The sequence below is a fragment of the Acinonyx jubatus genome, chromosome B1, assembly GCF_027475565.1.
Source record: "Acinonyx jubatus isolate Ajub_Pintada_27869175 chromosome B1, VMU_Ajub_asm_v1.0, whole genome shotgun sequence".
Taxonomy (NCBI): domain Eukaryota; kingdom Metazoa; phylum Chordata; class Mammalia; order Carnivora; family Felidae; genus Acinonyx; species Acinonyx jubatus.
In genome coordinates this window covers 106,386,000-106,406,968 of record NC_069382.1, presented here as the reverse complement: position 1 = coordinate 106,406,968, position 20,969 = coordinate 106,386,000, and the positions used below count along the sequence as shown (strand labels likewise).

The following is a 20,969-nucleotide window of genomic DNA, read 5'->3' as shown; positions in this document are numbered from 1 at the left end:
GTCACAGAGTAGAAAATAAAACAACTTATTTATTTGTTTCCTTAAGCGTCATTTGTGAAGACAGATTATGTATTTAGTTAAAAAAATTCTAGGCACAGTAAAATAATAATATGCTTAAGCAGAATTTTAAATATCCTTATGAATAATTCTGACAAAATATCCCATAACGTTCTTTATGCAATCATATTAATTTACCAGAAAAATATTATCATTATTGCACTGTCCAAATCAAATTATAGGCAACACTGATTAAACATATCGTTGTTATAAATTAATTTCTAATTCACTATGGTAGAATTGAGCATAACAAATTTATGCTGTAATTATGTAGATGCCATGCATACATCTATAATTGCTCTGCTGTGATTGAGCATTTGTTAACAATGGACTTTATTTTTTGTTATTTTCCTTACCAATCAATTCCCTTGTGGTAGTTGTTGCCATTAAAGAATTGCACTTCTTCAAATGTTTTGGGGCTGGGAAGATTGCTGATGATGGAAGGGTGCATAAGAAGGAATAAGTAAAGTGCAGTGGTTCCTGTTACAAAAAAAGAGGCAAAAGGTTATATATGACAACAAAGGAGATACAATTACTATTTTAGCAAAATTTTTGTTCAAAAAGTAATATTCACAAGGCCAATTTTTTTCTGGTGTCAAAACGATTTCCTTAAAATCAATTAGGTGTATTTCATGTGGCAACGATATAAGTATACTTTTATTAGTCTTCATGGTTCCATTTACCTAAACATCTGATTTAATATTTGTGCATAGGCAAAGGTGAGCAGACTGATGATATAGCTATCTTTGTCCTCAATGTATTTTTTACATTTTTTTCTGTTTGAATTGCAGTAACAGTTCTCCTGTATAGGATGATACAAAGTTTCTGCTTTAAATTATTTTATTATATGGTAAAAAGTCAGTTTACTTGAAGAAGAAATATGAAAGATACCACAGAAGAAGCATAACATACAAAAAATGCAAAAAACGCACAGGTGGCTGTACGAAGATATGACAAAACTAGGCATCTGAAGGGAATGATACTGTACTTCAAGATGGGCGAGAACTTCAGAAACCAATGGCTCAATTTCCCTCCTGGAGTCAGGTGAGAGGCTAAAGCATCAAGGGCATCCAGCACAATACCTGAACGTGGTGGGTGTCACTTAATATTATATTCAAGTCAATTCAATTCAATAAAACTATTCAACAGATGCTAACTGGTGCTACTCTGTGCAATCCCTGGTAATAAATCTTTTTTTTTTCCTGGTGATAACTCTTGATAATAAAAACTCATTTGCTGGCCTTGATAAACCTAAAGTGTATGTGTGGACTTGGGCCAAGTAAACAGGTATTTGCACCTAGTGAGACAGTTTCCATACTGAGAGAAGACAAGAGTGCCTTTCCAATACATGAGAAAATGGGTGACTTACACTTGGGAAGCCAGTGAAAGCTTCCAAGAGGAAGTGTTTTCTCAGGTTTTGCCTTAAAAACATAAGTGTTCCCAGTAAGGTTGAAAGAGGAGGGCAGGAATCTGGAAAGATGGCCACTTGAATGCCCTACCCTGGCAAAACAGGCAATCAAATTGGATAACTGAGGCACTCGGCTGAACAGACTAGCTGATAGAACCCACTGAGTGTATGTATCACAGAATGCTGAGGTGCAATCTCTGACCCTTGTTTCAGCTTGAGTTGGGCCAGAGATTGAACGGCTACAGCAGAAGGCATCACGAAGTGACTGGGTTTTCATAGTTCTCATAAATCAAATTTTCCATTCTGGGAAAAATTATCCCCTTTTTAACACAGTGGATCCAGGAAGGTTGTTGGATTTCCTAGCCCTAGAAGACCTGGAGATGAGCTACGCATGTGGGCTGGCAGAACAGTAATGATTGCAGTCAGGAATCTGGAAGCTAAGCAGATCATCAGAGAATTGGTATTTTTTTCTAACATATCTTAAGCTCATAGGAGCAAAGTGTACTGTGCTTTAAGTATTAATGAGATGCCCACCTGTTTAGATCCTCAGAACTTTTACATGACCACCAAGAGTGAATAGGGGCTTGAGTAGTTAAAGGAAAGTGACAACAGATCTGAGGGGACCAACCACCTTGGAAGGAACACAGGTTAAGGAATCTAGAATAGGTGGCTCCTAGTGAGATGGGAGGGCAAAAATTAATAAATGCCCCTAAAATTAATTACTAATTACAACACATGGAATTATGAGGGATTAGGGAGTCCTGAAGAACTGATATAAGTTGCTCCTGAAAACAACAGAAGCTCAAAATGGAGAAACTTTTAGAGGAGGAAGGAACAAAATGTTCCAGTGAGAAAAAATAAATTTGAGTATTATAGGGTATCTGGGAGGGAACAGGGAATTCAGAAAGTTTCTTTCTAAATAACTTTTAGGATGGGACCTACATAAAAATGTTTTAACTAATGATGAGAATGAAATGTGTATGTGTGTGTGTGTGCGCCCACATGCATGTGCATGCACAAGTGAGAGAGAGAAAGAGAGAGAGAGAGATTTGAGACACACAAGAGAGCTGAGAATATTAATAGTTTCACAGCCCTGAGATGTTGAGAATAGATGGATCCAGGGGACAGATAAAGAAGCATTTTTGAATTATTGCTGAATATCGCAAAACAAATACATTATAATTTCACTAACATGTACAAATGTTTAATTACCCTAATGGTCACAGAATTGTACCAGATTTCCCCTGGGCTACATAAAGGCAAAGCCTTTATGTTCTGAGCCACAATACCTTCATGCCTCCAGGAGCAGGAAGGACATCAGGAGGCATCTGACAGGAAGGAAGGAGAAAGCACTTTCAACTGAGGACAGTAGGTATGTGGCTTGATACTCATATAATGGGTCATAGACTCTGGGCCCACCACCTCAAAATATATATTTATTTTATGATCACCTGTGTTTTCATCTATTATTGACATTCGTTTTTATCCAACGTCTTTGGTATAAATATTTTGTGGAGGAAGTAGAAAAGACCTCATCCCTGGTAATACTCTGAGAGAAACTACATTGTATTTTATATATAATTGATTTCTCTTCAGTTCTAACAGAGTTAGCCAGTCAAATCATGACAAATTAATATTGACAGTGGGGACACTGCTTTTCTGGGAGAAGTAATGCCAATGAACTATGGCTTTAGAATCATAGTGCTAAATTTAACCTTTTTGGAAACCCCCTCCTCTCCTGGTAATATCAAAATTTGACCCAGAATCATAAAGGATGCTTATTTGTCTGAAGGATTCTAGCAGTACTGGGATTTAATCTTTGAGTGCCATAGCCTAGGCCTACCCTGCTCTCTCCCTGTCCTTGTTCATTGCCCACTGTCAGCTAATAGGAATTCCTTGTAGGATTCAGCAACGGAGAAGTGGGACATCAGTTCCTTCCACTCTCACCTCGCAACAGTGGAGAAAACAGGGGTTTGCAGACTACTTTTGTATTTCATGTTTATTGCAAAGGATGTGTAGGCCATGTTTAAATTGTTTAAAGACAACTTTGCATTGAAGACCATATTCTTAGCATTTACTGGGTCCGGGAAATTTACAGTTCTGACAGCAGTTGGGAATTCTGCCAACTAAAGCAATAAGGAGAACAAAAGAAGACTTTAACTTCTATGATTGAATGGATTTTAAGAATTATCACAACCATTTTCCCATTAGAATAGCATTTTCTAACAGCATATAAAATATTATTACCATCCAATTCCTTTATTTTAACTTTGTTTGTTTGTTTGCCTTGGGGATGCCAAAGGCAGTTAAAAGCTTTATTTCCATACTGGCAGGTCAAATATAAATACAAACAACAAGGAGGAAAACTAGATTTATACTTACTAACCTGTAGTTTTCTCACAGAACTAAGAAGTAATAATATTCAAAGACAAATGATAAAAGATACATCTTTAAATTAAATTTTTAACATAATTTTACGACACAAGAATGTTTTATTTCTTTGGTAGTCTTTCTGGAGTTAGCACTGCTATAAGGGAGTTGGTAGAAAACTAATGCACATTTTAAACAACAACAGCACAAGTGATATATCTGAAAACATGTGCTGTTTTTGTTCCTTCCCTGCACACGTGTAACTTATTGTTGTAATACAATTTATATTCCTGGAGGAAGAAAAGATTTCAACAACCAACATCTAATAGTCTGGAAATTTTGCCCACAACCTTTAAAATGATCTACTTGCTTGTATTACAAATATCTTCATCTGGGCCAGGCTTATTTATTGTGACTGTTTGTTTTGTGTTATGGTTTGTGCACTCACTGATGAAAATGCTTCTAGTCAAAGTAGTGAATTCAAAATACAGCAACTCAATAAAAACTTTAATTAATCAGGACATGAGCAAAGTGTATAAAACTGTCACATGCTGAAGAAAGTATAAAATATTCTAATTGAAAGTGTCATCTCATTGGTGAAATACTTTCACTCTCTTTTACTGCAGTCGTATACACTTGTCCTTCAGCATATGAGAAAATACTAAGGGAAAAATGCCTGATGAACCTCAGGTGTATCAGATAATAAGTCCGAACCATATTTATACTTAATAATTATTTTTAAAATACAAATCACACATGTAGAATATTTTAAAGTAATAATGGAAATGGCTCTGGAAAAAAGTCAATTCAAGGCTGATCTACAGTGTAAAATAGTTTGAATCAAGGCAAGCACTTGCTTTATAACCTAATTTAGGAGATACTTAGCCAAAACTACCAAAAAGTAGAGATTAAAATCAGATACTGCAACTGTCGTACATTAACACAAAGTTATCAAAAATTTGACATCTGTTGAACAGATTTAAAATCTACAGTTAAAAAGTTAATCCCCAAGTCTAATTAATAGGAAGCATTAGGTCCCTTTGAGGATCATACATGAAGATGATCTATAGGGATGAAGTACCATTCAAATAATGAATTTGGACGGGTGTCTAGATATTTCACATGGAAAAACCTAATCCAATTATACTGCATGGCAATATGTTTCATGACAAAAAAAAAAAAAAAAGAAAGAAAAAAAACAGAAAGAAAGCAAGTGGCAAGGTTAGCTATTCTTACCTGTTTTTTGTGGCCCGATGACAAGGAATTTTGGCAAGTGGTCACAAGTTTTCTCTCTGGACCAAATGTCTTTGTGCCGTTTATCATCACAGGGATTCTACAGGAAGGAAGAATAATGAATCTTAGTGTGTAATGAATTCCTCGATCTGTTCTGTAATAGTTGTTCAAAGGACAGGATCAAATTCTTGTCTGATACCTTAGAACTAGGAGTTAGAACTTGTTTTGGTTCTGGTTCTTTGATTTCCAAATTGTTTCCTTCTGAAATGGCACCTTCCTTTCCTTCAAGGCTAGAGCTTAGCATCAAGTTGATCTTGCTGTCATCCTCTTCTGAAGCTTGGCTAGGCTCTAACTGCTGAGATTCCACTCTATATCTAGAAACATGTCCTCTGTTTTGTCTGTATACCTGAGCCTTCACTTGTCTTAACCTTCTTCCAACCATAGCTTCTTGGATATCTGTGCTCTGCCCTAATCTTTCCTATTTCTCTTTCCCTGGGGGCTAGATGGCCATCCTTGAACTCCATACTTAGCCAACTTTTCCTTTCCTTTTTGCACTATGTCCTATTCTGTGCTGATCCAGCAAATCCTAATGTTTGGTCATACCCTACAAGTTGATAGCATATAGATCAACATTTGTAGCCTGTACCTCCCTCCTGAGCTCCTAACCTATATTTTAAATGGCATCTGTATAATTGTTATATAGATGTGGTGAGTAAATGCCAGGCCCAAAATACCCACAGATCCAATTTTATCTCCATCTCAACCTTCTCCTGTTTCATTCTCCTCCCATTTCATTTGAGTGACCCACATTTATTATCTAAATCATAACACTTTTGAGAATTCAAAGGGCTATTAAATGAAAATAATACAATTTTTAAAATATGTATTAACTGACAAATTGGTTTTATTATATTGTTAATTTAAATAATATATTCAAAAATCATTTTCACAAATAAAATTCTGTCTAAATACAAACATTAGGTATTAAAACAATTACAATTTTATATTATTATCCAAATATTAAAAATGACATAAAATGACTAAACATTTATGATTCATATTTGTGTATTTTAATCAGTTCTTTAGCCACATCTTTTTTTCTTTTGTTTGTTTATTTATTTATTTGTTTGTTTGTTTATGTATTGAGAGAGAGACACAGTATGAGTGAGGGAGGGACAGAGAGAAGAGAGAAACACAGAATCCAAACACAGAGTCAAAGCTCCAGGCTTTGAGCTGTCAGCATAGAGCCTGACATGGGGCTTGAACTCACGAACCATGAGATCATGACCTGAGCCGAAGTTGGATGCTTAACTGACTGAGCTGTCCAGGGTGCCCCTAGCGACATCTTTTTCTAATACCATGCCAGGACAGTTCCTCTCAAGAATGATTGTTTTCAGCATGATCTTATTATGTTTTACTGTTCCATAAAATTGCCTGCAATCTTTTTCAAAGTTACACTTATGATTAATTAATTTGAAAATGTTGATACTTTCAATTGACTCTTCTCTATTTAACACTATATTTTTAACTGGGGAAATATTTTCTTTATAGAGGTGAAGTAAGCTCAGAGTAAATTCTGCTAAAGGAAATTTGTTCTGTTATTTCCAATTCTATTTTTTCCATATTGAAATATCTATTAGAGGCCGAATATTTCACAGTTATTTTCCATTTAGAGTCTCTTTCTTTGAATATTTTCCTTTGAATATTTTTCAAGAATAAACTTGTTAAATAAGTCATCTGTAATTGAAACTTTTGACCATTTTGCCAAATATAAGTGCTGCAAAATCATCGACTTCTCAACGTTACATTCCAGCACAGAATATAAATTTATCTAATTAAAAAAAGAGACCCATCAAGAAATGCTTATCACAGATGAACTTCCAAAGTTCAATTAAAGAATGCCAAATTAAACCCTCTAGTTCATTTGAATTCTCATTACTTAATTTGTTTAGTCTCCTCCCTTCTTGCTTTGGAGCTTTTTTTAACATGACAAAAAGCACTAAAGGAAGAGAAAAATATTACTTAAATATATTTTTTCTCAAAGTAATATTTTAATATTTTTATCAAAAATAGTATCAAAGCTGTTTGTCCTCAGTGTCATCATATAGACTGAAAGGGTTAGATCATCTTGACATTCCACAGAACTTAACCACTAGTCTTCTGTATTGACTTCATGTTAATTATATCTGATAGGTACCAAGTGTCAAGTACTCTGTTGTCTTTGTAAGACACATGCACTCCAGAGGGTAGAAGTTTCAGGGAACCACCACTGTGTGTGGTTTTTCAAGGTCCACTGGTCTGGATCATACTGAGACATCTCTTCTGAGTAAGGGTCTATTTTTGTTCTTTGTGACTCCGATGACTAAGAAAGAACACAGGGCTTGATAGGCCTCTTTGGGTTTTGGAAGCAACATTTTATTGCACTGGGGAATATTGATCTGAGGCATTGACAGGATGATGCAGAAAATCGCTAGTTTTCGAACCCAGAACAAGGAGGAGTCCTGCAAGAGGTTGAGACTGAGGTACAAGCAGCTCTCCCACTTGGATCATACCTCTGGGCAGACCTAGGGTACTATGGCATCCCTGCCAAGTAGAGTTTTGGTTAAGCCCCAGAGGAGAATTGCAGTGTGCACTCCTAAGGTTCTGCAGCAGGGTGTGCCACTGGCAGCAGTCATTCAAACTGGTATCTACTCCTGGAATGCTACTGGGCCCTAGAGGAGATAGTGTTTCTCATGGATTTCAAAGTGACTGGGTGGCCATAACTGGACATCATAATTTGAGCATTGGCAGCCCCACCAAATCCTAAATTCAGTTGTACCCACTAGTAATTCATTGTTAGATGGGAGAGATATGTCTGGGATCGATCTCAAGCTGATCCAAAGGCTACAGATGACCTTTACAAATGAGTGACCTAGACCCTCATGTCACCTATCACTGTTCCACCAATGCCTCTATATCAGCTTATTCCTATATTTTCATGGAAGGCCCCCTATATCTGCTGATGAAGAGGGGGAAACTCAAGCTTGTTTGTGGATAGATTGACCCACATGTTAGCAGAGGCTGAAAGTGGACTGCTGTTGCACTACAAGCCCCTAAAAACTAGTGGCTAAGGGAAAACTTCCAATTAAAAGAGTTATGGGCAATGTTCTTAGACATCTACTTTTTTTGTGGATAGACTAGTAGGGCAATATAAGGATAGAACAGATGAATAGGCAGTGGGGAATAGGTTACCCAAGAGACTGAAAGGAGTGACATGAGAGTATTAGGGCTAATAAGTTCTAGGGTAAAGACATGTTGATGGACTCATGGTAGTGACCAAAAGGTTTGATGATCTTTGTACTGTGCATTAATGTACACCAAAGATATTCAAGGTAGAAGTGTAAACAACCAAGTGGACAGAATGATTCAGTCAGTTCCCAACATTCCCACATGTCACCTAAGCTCTGTCCTTAGCCAGCCCTTTGCTGGAGCAATGGGTTTGTGAATGGAGTACCTACGGTATCAAGATGGAAGCCATTCATAAGCTTCCTTCTCCCAAGTCTGCTCTAGTTACAGCCACTGTTGAGTATCTGACCTGCCAGTAACAGAGAACAGTTCTCTGTTAATAGTTCTCTGTAAACAGTTCTCTGTAAATCCCAGAAACTGACTACCCTACCACTTAATAGAAAATTGATTATTTTGGACACTTTTACTTTGAAAAGGGCAGTGATTCATCCTGACCCATACTGACACATATTCAGAGTATGGATTTGCCTTCTCTAGTCACATAGGCTGTATCCTCTTCTCTTTCCTGTTTTACTTTTTCCCTTATAGGTTTTTCTCTTTTTTTAATATGGAATCTATTGTCAAATTGGTTTCCATACAACACCTACTGCTCATCCCAACAGGTGCCCTCCTCAATACACATCACCCATCCTCCCCTCCCTCCCAACCCCCATCAACCCTCAGATTGTTCTCAGTTTTTAACAGTCTCTTATGGTTTGCCTCCCTCCCTGTCTAAGTTTTTTCCCCTCCCCCTCCTCCATGGTCTTCTGTTAAGTTTCTCAGGATCCACATAAGAGTGAAAACATATGGTATCTGTCTTTCTCTGTATGACTTATTTCACTTAGCATCACACTCTCCAGTTCCATCCACGTTGCTACAAAAGGCCAGATTTCATTCTTTCTCATTGCCAAGTAGTATTCCATTGTGTATATAAACCACAATTTCTTTATCCATTCATCAGTTGATGGACATTTAGGCTCTTTCCATAATTTGGATATTTTTGAAAGTGCTGCTATCAACATTGGGGTACAAGTACCCCTATGCATCAGCACTCCTGTATCCCTTGGGTAAATTCCTAGCAGTGCTATTGCTGGGTCATAAGGTAGATCTATTTCTAATTTTTTGAGGAACCTCCACACTGTTTTCCAGAGTGGCTGCACCAATTTGCATTCCCACCAACAGTGCAAGAGGGTTCCCATTTCTCCACATCTTCTCCAGCATCTATAGTCTCCTGATTTGTTCATTTTAGCCACTCTGACTGTCATGAGGTGATATATCTCAGTGTGGTTTTGATTTGTATTTCTCTGATGAGGAGTGATGTTGAGCATCTTTTCATGTGCCTGTTGGCCATCTGGATGTCTTCTTTAGAGAAGTGTCTATTCATGTTTTCTGCCCATTTCTTCACTGGATTATTTGTTTTTTGGGTGTGGAGTTTGGTGAGTTCTTTATAGATTTTGGATACTAGCCCTTTGTCTGATATGTCATTTGCAAATATCTTTTCCCATTCGGTAAATTGCCTTTTAGTTTTGTTGATTGTTTCCTTTGCAGTGCAGAAGCTTTTTATCTTGATGAGGTCCCAATAGTTCATTTTTGCTTTTAATTCCCTTGCCTTTGGGGATGTGTCAAGCAAGAAATTGATGCGACTGAGGTCAGAGAAGTTTTTTCCTGCTTTCTCCTCTAGGGTTTTGATGGTTTCCTGTCTCACATTCAGGTCCTTTATCCATTTTGAGTTTGTTTTTGTGAATGGTGTAAGAAAGTGGTCTAGTTTCATTCTTCTGCATGTTGCTGTCCAGTTTTCCCAGCACCATTTGTTAAAGAGACTTTTTTTCTGAGAGTATCTCTTCAATAAATCATTTGAAGCCAAATTTCGTATCTCAGATTTTATTCCAATTAACTTTCCATCCCCAGCTTCTATTGTAACATGAATGCAGTGCAAAGTAAAAAGACAAATAATATATAAAGACAACTGTACTTTGTGAGAATTCGCCTTGGAAAAAGGGTACACTTTGTGGGTTTTTGTATGAATTCATCCGTAGAAACGGTGATGAAATGAGTTAATTACAAGCCAATAAACTTCACATTTTTTTACTTATTTTGCACAATAACTTAAATTTTATTTTATTTTTACCAGTGTCTTTAATTTATGTCATCTTTTTATTCAACTAGTATTCAATCTCAAATCCTTAATAGTCTAGCTTCAGTTTAATTCCATAACCATAATTTTCACTATGGCAGAGAAGAGTAGACTATTTGGTTTCCTCTTATTCTTTCAGTTATGGAACATTCCTTTATTTTGCATAGTCTATAGGTTTCAGCCAGAGACTATATTTCACAATCTCTTTTGAATCAAGCTTTCTTCATCTGAATCATTTCAGTCCAAAGGAAAGTATGCCAAAATGATGTAAAGTATCTTCTTAAGGGTAAAACCACTCTCCTTGGATTTTCCCTTTCCTAATGACTGTCAGCTGTAAAACGGTTACAATTGCAACATGTGCCTTGGACTCAGAGACATTGAACAGTTGCCAACCTGGGGCCCCGGATGACCCTCTATGTGGAATAGAGCTATCTAACGCTCCTAAATGTCCTGTCCATTTTTAGACAGCTGTATGAGTGAGATATATATATCTGTTTTATTTAGTCAATTTATTGTTTGGAATGTAATCATTATAGCAACATTGCCTATACTCTAACTCAATGTGTTTCAAAGCACTTGTCTATGAGAAGATAAGGAACTTGAGTCAGAATGTGAATTATTGAACTGCTTACTGCAATAAGAACATCCTGCTACAAGCAAAAACAAAATTCCAGCTGAAGCAGCCAGCGTGTTCAGTGATATAGTTGGTTTATAAGTTTCACAACGTTCTTGTCTCATAGCAAATCAGCAAAAAGCAATTCAAGCCCTTTCATGGACCACACTTTGAGTAGCACTGCTCTGTATTAACAATCGCCAACACCATACACAAAAATAAACTCAAAATGAATAAAGAACCTAAGTGTGAGCCCTGAAACCATAAAATTCCTAGAATAAAACAAGCAAACAGGCAGTAATATCTTTTAAATAGGCCTTAGTAACATTTTTCTAGATATATCTCCTCAGGCAAGGGAAACAAAAGCAAAAATAAATTATTGGGACAACACCAAAATAAAATCCTTTCTATAGCAAAGGAAACCACCAACAAAATAAAAAGGGGAGAAGATATATGCAAATGATATATCAGACAATGTGTTAATATCCAAAATATATAAAAACTTTTACAACTCAACACTGAAATAAATCCAATTAAAAATGGGCAAAGGGCCTGAACAGACAGTTTTCTAAAAAAGACATGCAGGTGGCCAACAGACACATGAAAAGATGCTCAACATCACTAATCATCAATGAAATGCAAATCAAACCACAATGAGGTATCACCTTACACCTGCCAGAATGGCTGGAATCAAAGACAAGAAATAACAAGTATTGGTGAGGATGTGGAGAAAAAGGAACCCTCTTGCACTGTTGGCAGGGCTGTAAACTGGTACAGCCACCATGGAAAACAATACGGAGATACCTCAAAAAAGTAAGAATAGAAATACCATATGATCCAAGAACTCTACTGGGTATTTACCCAAAGAAAATAAAAATACTAATTCAAAAAGATATATGCACCTCTATATGTTTATTGCAGCATTATTTACAGTAGTCAAGATATGGAAGTAACCTAAATGTCCATCTATAATTGAATAAATAGAGAATATGTGGCATATACATACAACAGAGCATTACCAAAACATAAAACAGAACGAGATCTTGACATTTGTGACTACATGGATGGACCTAGAGGGTATTTTGCTAAGTGAAGTAAGTCAGACAGAGGAAGACAAATGCCATATGATTTTGCTTATATATGGAATCTAAAAAATAAAATGAACAAACAAAAATGCAGAAACAGACCCATAAATAGAGAATGAACCGAAGGTTACCAGAGGGCAGAGGGCTGGGGCAATGGGAAAAATGTGTGAAAGGTGGTGAGAAGTACAGACTTCTAGTACAGAGTCACGGGAATAAAAGGTACATCATAGAGAATATAGTCAATGGTATTGTCACAGTGTTGTGTGAGGACAGTGGCTACACTTGTGGTGACCTTAGCATAATGTATAGACTTCTGGAATCAGTATGTTGTAGACCTTGTGTAACATTGTGTCAACTACAGTTCAATCTAAAAACTGCCAAAACCGACCTAATGTTTCAGTTATACTGTATTCACTATTATAGATATACTCATGTCTGTACCTGATTCTTCCAAGCTTATTTGAACAATTTATTTTTCTGTGCAATGCTCTTTTTTTTTTTAAACCAATCCATAGTAAAAATTTCACCAATTATTCTAGTGTCAGCTAATATGTCCCATAAAACTTCCTTATTTTAGAAGGGTGGCATAGCCCAGTTGTTAAACGAGTGTGAGCTCAGGAGGAAGACTGCCTGTGTCTTATGGAATTTTCCTAAATTCTCTGAGTCTCAGTTTCCTTATCCAAAAAATAATGATTGATGGTATCTACTTCACATGGTTAGTGAGTGTTAAAGAAGCTAATATATTTAAATGAGCAAATTGTTCTCTACAAGAGAGAGTGATTATTATGTGATCCAATGTTAGCTTCCCCCCCCCCCCCATCTTTGTTTAGATGAGTCAGTCAGTTGAAGCAGCAGAAAGAAATTACTATTGCTGATAGACTGGTTTAGTATAGATATCCTTCCTTAAAGCAGACTTCCTGGTCTACTGTCTGAACCCTAGCACCTAAGGTGGTTGTCTCTTCTCAGCACAAATTCATGGTTCGATGACTAGGTTTCTGAGATGTACGACTTACTTGATAGGGAAATAGCTTGGGAGTTTCTTCAGGAAAACTTGAGAATATAGATTGCTCTGTGAGACCCAAAGACCCCTATATAATCCCAACACAATTTATTTTTGAATATGCTTTCTGTCTGGCTCCTACAACTCATCCAATTTATTGTTTTAGCACTTGCCATCACTCAGGTCACAACTAAAATATGACCCCATGTAAGAGGCCTTCCCTGATGACCATAGCCAAAGCACCTCCTCCGAATCCTGTCTCTCTATGGTAGCTTCTGGTCACATTTCTTTCACTGTACCTGAAATTATTCTATTCAAGTATTTGTTTATAGTAATTTTAAATTACATGTATAAAATGCATTTATATTTGTAATTCTATCTCAACTAGAATGTGAGTTCTCTGAAGCAAAAACCCATGTTTGTCTTCTTGACTGCTACAATCTAATACATAAAAAGTGTTTGATAAAAATGGACTGAATGAGTAACCGACTTAAGACAGGCACAGTAAATCTACAGTAATAGGCATAGACAGATTTTGCTACGGTTGAAAACTAATGTAATATGAACTGTGTAGACATTTTACTTCCAAAACTATGACCAAAAAGCATCTGTTCCCTATGTTCAACTAGGCCACTTATTTTCTTTATTGCAGTGCACCTTGTCTCTGACATTCAAATTTTTGCATGCAAAACCTGTGAAGTGGGCAAATTCAATATAACACTTGAAAAGAGTTTTCTTTGTCACACAGAACATGAATAAACATGCTTGTTTTAGTAGACAAAGACACTAATTATTTCTAGTTGTACTTTCCCAAGAAATTATACCAACAAAAATAAACTATCAAATAAAATTCCTGGATGCTGTTACAGTGCTTTCTGCTCCAAGTGCTTTTATGACTAACAATTCAATTGACACTACTCCTGTTTTTCCTATATGTATTTTACAGTTGGTGGCATTTGTACACCTCAATCTAGGCAGATTGCCTGTTTTTATAACTGCATCCCTTGTATGTTATGCTATTTTCAGACTTTCCAGATGTCCATTATTTCTTCTTTCACCTCTTTTCCTGCATGTTTCCCCTTGTGTCTGTTAATCACAAGTCTGTAAACAGGATGTTTGCATTTCCTATTTTATATTCTGAAAATGTTTGTTTAGATTTTTCCTACTCTGATTTTTCTTCTATTGCCTGAATATTTGAATAACAGCTAACATAATATCTAACCTTTATTGATCACCTTCTATATTCCAGGCACTTGCTTGACATAGATTATTTCTAATCCTCAAAGCAACCTGGCAAGACAGATATCATTATCCCTTCTTTACACCTGAGGAGCCTGAGATGCAAGGTGTTTTTTTTAGGTCTTGCTGAAGGTCACACAGCAAGTTAGTTTCAAATCTGGAATCCAAAGCTGGTGTTGTCTCTGAAGTTAAATTGTGTGTGTGTGTGCGTTTGTGTGTGTGTGTGCGTGTGTAAGAGAGAGACATAAAGAAAGAGGGAGACAGAGAGAGTTTGTAGGAGTGATTATGAAGGTGAAAGGGTCTTCCCAAGAAAAAGCAAAGCCTTTCTTTGTACTTTCATACTTTGTTCCATTGCTATTATTTTAATTTCAAAAGTCAGAAAATTGCAAAGCAATTATATTCCATTTCCTTCTCTAACCTGATTGTTCTCTGCATATCTGAAACTGCCATAAACAGTAATTTACTCTTTTAGGTATCTAGAACTATAGATATATTGAAACTTAAAAAAAATATTCAGTTAAAATTGCTTTAGGCAGCTCATGGTTACAGTGCCAGTCTAGTAAAAATGCATGTAACTCAGCTCTCACACAGGTAGAGAGGATGCAGGTGGTTTTGCACATGGAATACATGATGAGGTGAGGCAGATTTACTTTTAAGAAGATATAAGAGAGGTAGAGAGAAGATTCCCTGAGGTGATGGGCCAGACTTAGAAAGGGGAGTAAATTCTGATGAAATTGTGTTACTGAGAACGGTATTAGCACCCAGCTTTTTCCTCTCCAATTGAGTAAGAATTTCAAATTCATAATCAAGCTAAAAACATGTATTTTTAAAAAATCACACTGCTTACCTTATCCTGAAGTTCATAGTTTTATAGAATACATGAAAATAACTTCTGTTCTCATTAGATGTAGTTGGAATAACGTTGCCTTTACTAAAAATCTGCTTTGCTCATTGCTTCTCCACATCCTTCACACAAGGACACTGTGGAATTATCAGTGAGATTGATTATCCACTCTCAAGTCATGTGCCTATTCCAGATAACTGGGACATATCTAGACTTTAATAGCTAAAGCCTTAAAAACGCCCAGTGCTCATGGCAAGATTATTTTGTTAATTACAAACGTTTCAGAGATTATTGGCTTTCTCTTCATTTCCTTTCTGCTTGCCTTCTGCTGTTCTGACCTCACTGTTTAAAGGAGAATGCTATGCAAGGTGTATTTGTGGGGTTTTTTTTTAATTCTTCTTCTTCCTCCCTACTTGGTTGTGTTGTTTTAAAAGTTCTTCTGTTTATTGAGTTTCTCCATGTACATGTCTTTAAACAAAATCCTTTTCCAATCTGTTTTATACAGGCTGGTGACTTCCAATTTTTTTGTCTCTTGATGTCATTTAAGCCTAATGCAACCCACATACATTGATGAGTAATTTTAATAGGCTATGGATGTTTATTCTCAGTGCTTCAATCAGCAAATCCTTATGGAGAAACTCTAAGACACACACCATCTTCACAAAGCTTGATTCTACCTGCACACTATGTAAAATACAGCTAGTCCATCAATTCCTTGGAAAAGCCTTTCTTTTCTGAGTGCACTGATTTATAATGAATGCTCTCTCCACAGAACTCCCGTAGCACTTAATGGTCTGACTCTTACTCCAGCTTTCCTCCCAAAGTAGTCTGAATATAGAGGAGAATAAATGCCCACTTCTGAGAGTGGGAGTGGATGGAAAAGGGCTTTTGGTTCTGTGTGGGTCTGGGGTAGCAGCGCCATCAGAGCTGTTTTAAGCATAAAGAACCTCTGATTTACCCTAAACATCTATGCACTCATCACCATATTATATCCATGTTTATTTAAATAAATTGATACTGTTGGCATTTACCACCAAATATTTTCATAGTAAAATTGACCCCAGGAGATGATAGGTTTACTCTGAAGCTCTGAGTATATTTAAACAGATGCACATTCCTACATACAGTATCTTATATTATTGTTTATGGTTTTATGAATATCTTGTTAGAGAATCTAGATAGCCAACTTAATAAAAAACTATTTTTAAACTCCTATTAATAGGTTGGTATAATATAGCATATTCACTCACAGGATGCCTTTTAAGTTATCAGGCATATCTTTAGGGCACACACACACAAATTCAGGGCTTCGTTGTTGTTATACTTGGATTATGTGCTGAAAATCTATGTTTTATGATGATTTTGATTCAGAAAGGATGAAAGTGTTATAACTTTTTATTTTATTTATTTTATGGCACTATCTTCAAGTAGTTTTTCTATTACCAAACCTCAGTAAGTTATTTGTGTGGGGAATTTGACACTTGACAAGATCATGTTTGCAGCTAATTGACAGGAAAAGGAAAGTCCATGACTTATGTTACCATTTCTGGATGTCAGAATGTCTGACAGCCTTGTATAACCAAATAGGGAAGTGCTTCATTGTAAGTTAAAAATTAAACTCATGAGGAATTTCCAATATATTTGGGAAACACTCCTGAGAGGTTTAAATACTAGTCCGAGTTAGGAAAATAAGTGTAACAAATAGATAAATTCAAAGTGTGATTAGGAAAAAATACAGAAAAATAAGATGATGATGTCTGTGCCTCTATTATGCGTGCCATCTATGAAGTGATGAAAAATTATTCTGGCTATTTCACGGGAAAGGCTAAAAGATGAATAATTACAAATGAAAAACATGAAATTATAGAGTTCTTATTTCCCCAGATGTTGCAGATCAGTTTTCCTTTAACCTCAGTGTCTCACCCACAAACAATCTCTACCATTTCATGAAAGGTCTCATTCTTTTCACCACCAAGAAGTTTCCCCTTTTCATGGCTACATTATTGTCTCAACTTCAGTTCCTCCCTGTTCTTACCTGTCCTGGAAAAAAAACTTCTGGTATAATCTTTATTGTCCAATTTTTTTTAATTACTTTACTTTCATCTTCAGAACCTGCAGAGAATTGCTCCTTGTTGCCTATGAGACTCAGAATACTCTGATAGCCTTCAAAGGTTTCCCAACTGACTTGTATGTGCTTCCCAAGGTTATTTCTTATTGGATTCCTACTGTTCTCTAAGAAACAAATGTTTATTTTATTGTTCTTTGTGCACATGCACACACCTCTGCCTTTGCTTATTCATTCATGAGATTTTAATGACACTGGTTATGGTACCATGCTGGGTTCTAGGTTACAAACATGAATAAACAGTCTCAACTCCTTCAGGTTTGCATGAGCTGGCATATGACAGACGTAAGTGTCTGCAATACCATATGGTAAGTGCAGTAATAGAGTCATAAACAAGGTATAAAGGGGAAAAGAGAGGAATTAATATGAAAACAAATTTTAATGTCACTTTGTTCACATAACCAGGAGCTCTTATGGTTTGTAAGTTCTATGAAAGCAAAGACCTTTCTATTATGTAGGTACTTCAAAAGTATAGGTCAAGGGGCACCTGGGTGGCTCAGTTGGTTAAGTGTCTGACTTCAGCTCAGGTCATGGTCTCATGGTTCATGAATTCAAGACCTGTGTCGGACTCTGTGCTGACAGCTCAGAACCTGGAGTCTGCTTCAGATTCTGTGTCTCCCTCTCTCTCTCTCTGCCTCTCCCCAGCTCATGCTGTCTCTCTCTCTCAAAAATGAATAAACATTAAAAAAAAGTTTTTAAAAAAGTATAGGTCAAATAAATTCACACTGAATACACCACCAGATTCTTCTAAAGTAACAAGGCATACCTGAAATTCCATCCTACAGAGGGAGTCGATGACAGAAGTAGATTTATTTTTTTAAATGTAAAACTACCATTTTGCTGTGATTGGAACTGCACTGCAGTAGGAATAAGAAAACCTGAGCTTTACTCCTGACTTGTCCCTAATAATCCAAGTGACTCAGAACAAGATATTTCATCTCACTAGGTGTCACCCATTTCTTCTCTAAAATGAATAGGTTGGGCTGGACATCCCTAACTTCTTATTCTGCGCTTACAATCTATAATTCTTTGTGTCAGAATTCATTTATTCCTTCAACAGACACATAATAATAGAATCTACAGTGTGTATGTCGCTAGACCTTGTGATTTGTTTATGTCGCAGTTGTTCAAATCTCATCATTTCTAAGCTGGAGTTGGAGGATTTCACAGCTAGAATCAACAAAGGTGCTAACTCTTAAGGTTAGCACCTTGTGATTTACTTTCTACTTTTTTAATCCTGGAGCTACTGGCATGGAGAGAGAGAAAGCTCTTTGAGCATTCCCTTGGCCACACGGGCAAGCAGGAATCCACATCACGCTTGGCATGTTTGTTGATAGTGAGAGTCTGGAGTGACTGCGTGAAGATTGAGGCTGAGCTATCCTGACAGCTTGAGAGCTTAAAAGCATCGATTAGTGAATGTGCAAGAATCTGACCTTCTAAATGCCTCCATGTTGTGGTTTGGTTTTTATAATGAGAGTTAAAAGGGAAAAAAAAAGGAAATCCTATTCTTCCTTGCTTCAGAGTGATTATTCTACCAAAACAAAAAGGGACATGAATAAATAGGAACCCGTGAGAATCCTTTTAAGAATCTTACACACTAGAGACTAACGTGAGGAAGATAAACTCTAGGGACAGAATTCTATATGTGTCCTCAGCATATATTCTCACATTTAACAGCTTTGAAAGAATCAGTTTCCAGTGAAGGAAGCACAGACACATTCTGTGTTGTACTTACTATGCTGTCCATTGATAGATATTCATATTGCACTTTTTAATTAGGTGACAAAACGTTGCACATATATGGCAGTTGGTGCTAATGAAAATTTACATAAAGAACCAAAAGAAATTAAATAGATGTGAAGATTATCATTATTCATGTTTTATTTTTATTTGTAGTAACAAAAAATCTTGGGAAAAATAACAGTTGATTTACTTTTTAAAAATGAAATACACTAAATAAGACATGCTTAGAAACACAAAAGGGTACCTGAATTTTGAGAATGTATAACAATGACAGACACATTATACTAATCTATCTTAACTCTGTAGGGTTGTGAAGAGTGGGCCACAAAACATTTAATTAGTGCTGGTTATGCTTATATGTATTTTGTAAAACTAAATTCATATTGTATACAGAACATGATGATAATGCTCACAGCTGCTCTGTTTGTCATCATAAATATGAATATGGAGAGAAGAGATAACCACTAGGGAAAGGGACTCAGAAAGTATTATGCACTTTATCTCTACTTAACCATTTGTAGTCTCATAGACATGGTTTATGACATGCAAACTGATCAGATTTCTTTAATAAGTCAGCTGTTCTCAAAATCTCACATACATGAACAATTCCCTTTTGAACTTAACTGCTCATCTGCTTTCTACTCCTTGTTTTCCTTCTTAAACATATTTGAGAAAATATGGCACTTTAGTTAATGAGAAATGCATGCAACTTTATTTTTCAGTCAAAAGAAACCACATATAATATAATTTGCTTGATAAAATGGAAGTCTTTTAGTAAATATGTACTCTTCAATGTCACTTAAATACTTTTATGACGAGTGCCTGGGTGGCTCAGTTGGCATGAGCTGAGCATCTGATTCTTGACAACTCTTTATCTTGGCTCAGGTCATGATCTCACAGTTCATGGGATCGAGCCCTGCATCAGGGCTCTGTGCTGATGGTGTGAGCCTTCTTGGGATTCTCTCTCTCCTCTCTCTCTGCCTCTCTGTTTCTCTCAAAATAAACTTTAAAAAATTTTTAAAAGTATTTTTATGATAAGCTATTTTGATAACATATTAAAATTGCTAAACATGTAAATTACAACAGTAATTACAAAAAAATTTGTGAACTCTCTGAAGTCTTTTCTGATTAATTCTATCACTTCTTAAGAACTATCTAGTAATTTACCTCTATGATGTTATTCAAAATTGTCAGCCCATTCAAATGTTTTGTGTATACTTAGGGTCTCATGTCTTCAAAATGACATAGGTCTCTAAGAAATGGTTCTATTTTCTGTGTCTAATTTTCATTTATACCACCAATCAACTGAGGTAGTATTTCATATTTAACAGATATTTCATCAATATTTAGAATCATCGAGTAGACCAAATCATATTGGAGCTGGTGTATCTTTGATTATATTTACTCCTTAACAAAATGAACAGCATCACTGATATTGAAATGATATCAATACATACAATTCTTGATTAAAAAAAACTCACACAATATTAAGAGATACAAATCCTTCATCTAAAGAAAACTTTCCTTCCTCTAAAGGAAAAGATAGTTTGGCTCTTGGGGCTGTTGACTCATGTCATAGACTCTGGGTCTGGAGTTCTCTCTTGTCCAGCAAAAGAGTGGGATGCAGGATTGAGAATGCAAGAGAAGCTAATGTCCGGGAGAAGGCAAGAGCCCTGAGTAAGGGTCCTTGTTCCATTTTTATTAGGATCAGAAGGCTTACAAGTGTGATGGGTGTGCACAAAGAGACAATGAAACTGTGAACATTAATTCATGGGTGTGGGGAAGAGGGGGTTTTGAAGATAGGTGGTGTTAGGGGTTTGGGTCAATACAAAATAAAATTCATGTGCTGGGTGG

At 36.3% G+C, this 20,969-nt stretch overlaps 1 protein-coding gene across 6 annotated transcripts in view; it reads right to left on the bottom strand.

Moving 5' to 3' along the window:
* Nucleotides 1-20,969, bottom strand: part of LOC106977308 (bifunctional heparan sulfate N-deacetylase/N-sulfotransferase 4) — a 382,499-nt gene that overhangs the window by 20,958 nt on the left and 340,572 nt on the right. For all 6 annotated transcript variants that reach the window (XM_053217011.1, XM_053217016.1, XM_053217014.1 and 3 more), the window contains 2 exons: nt 5,072-5,168; nt 414-537 (listed from right to left, as the gene is read on the bottom strand). In XM_053217011.1, coding sequence (XP_053072986.1) covers nt 414-537; nt 5,072-5,168 — 221 coding nt within the window. The remainder of the gene's footprint in view (nt 1-413; nt 538-5,071; nt 5,169-20,969) is intronic.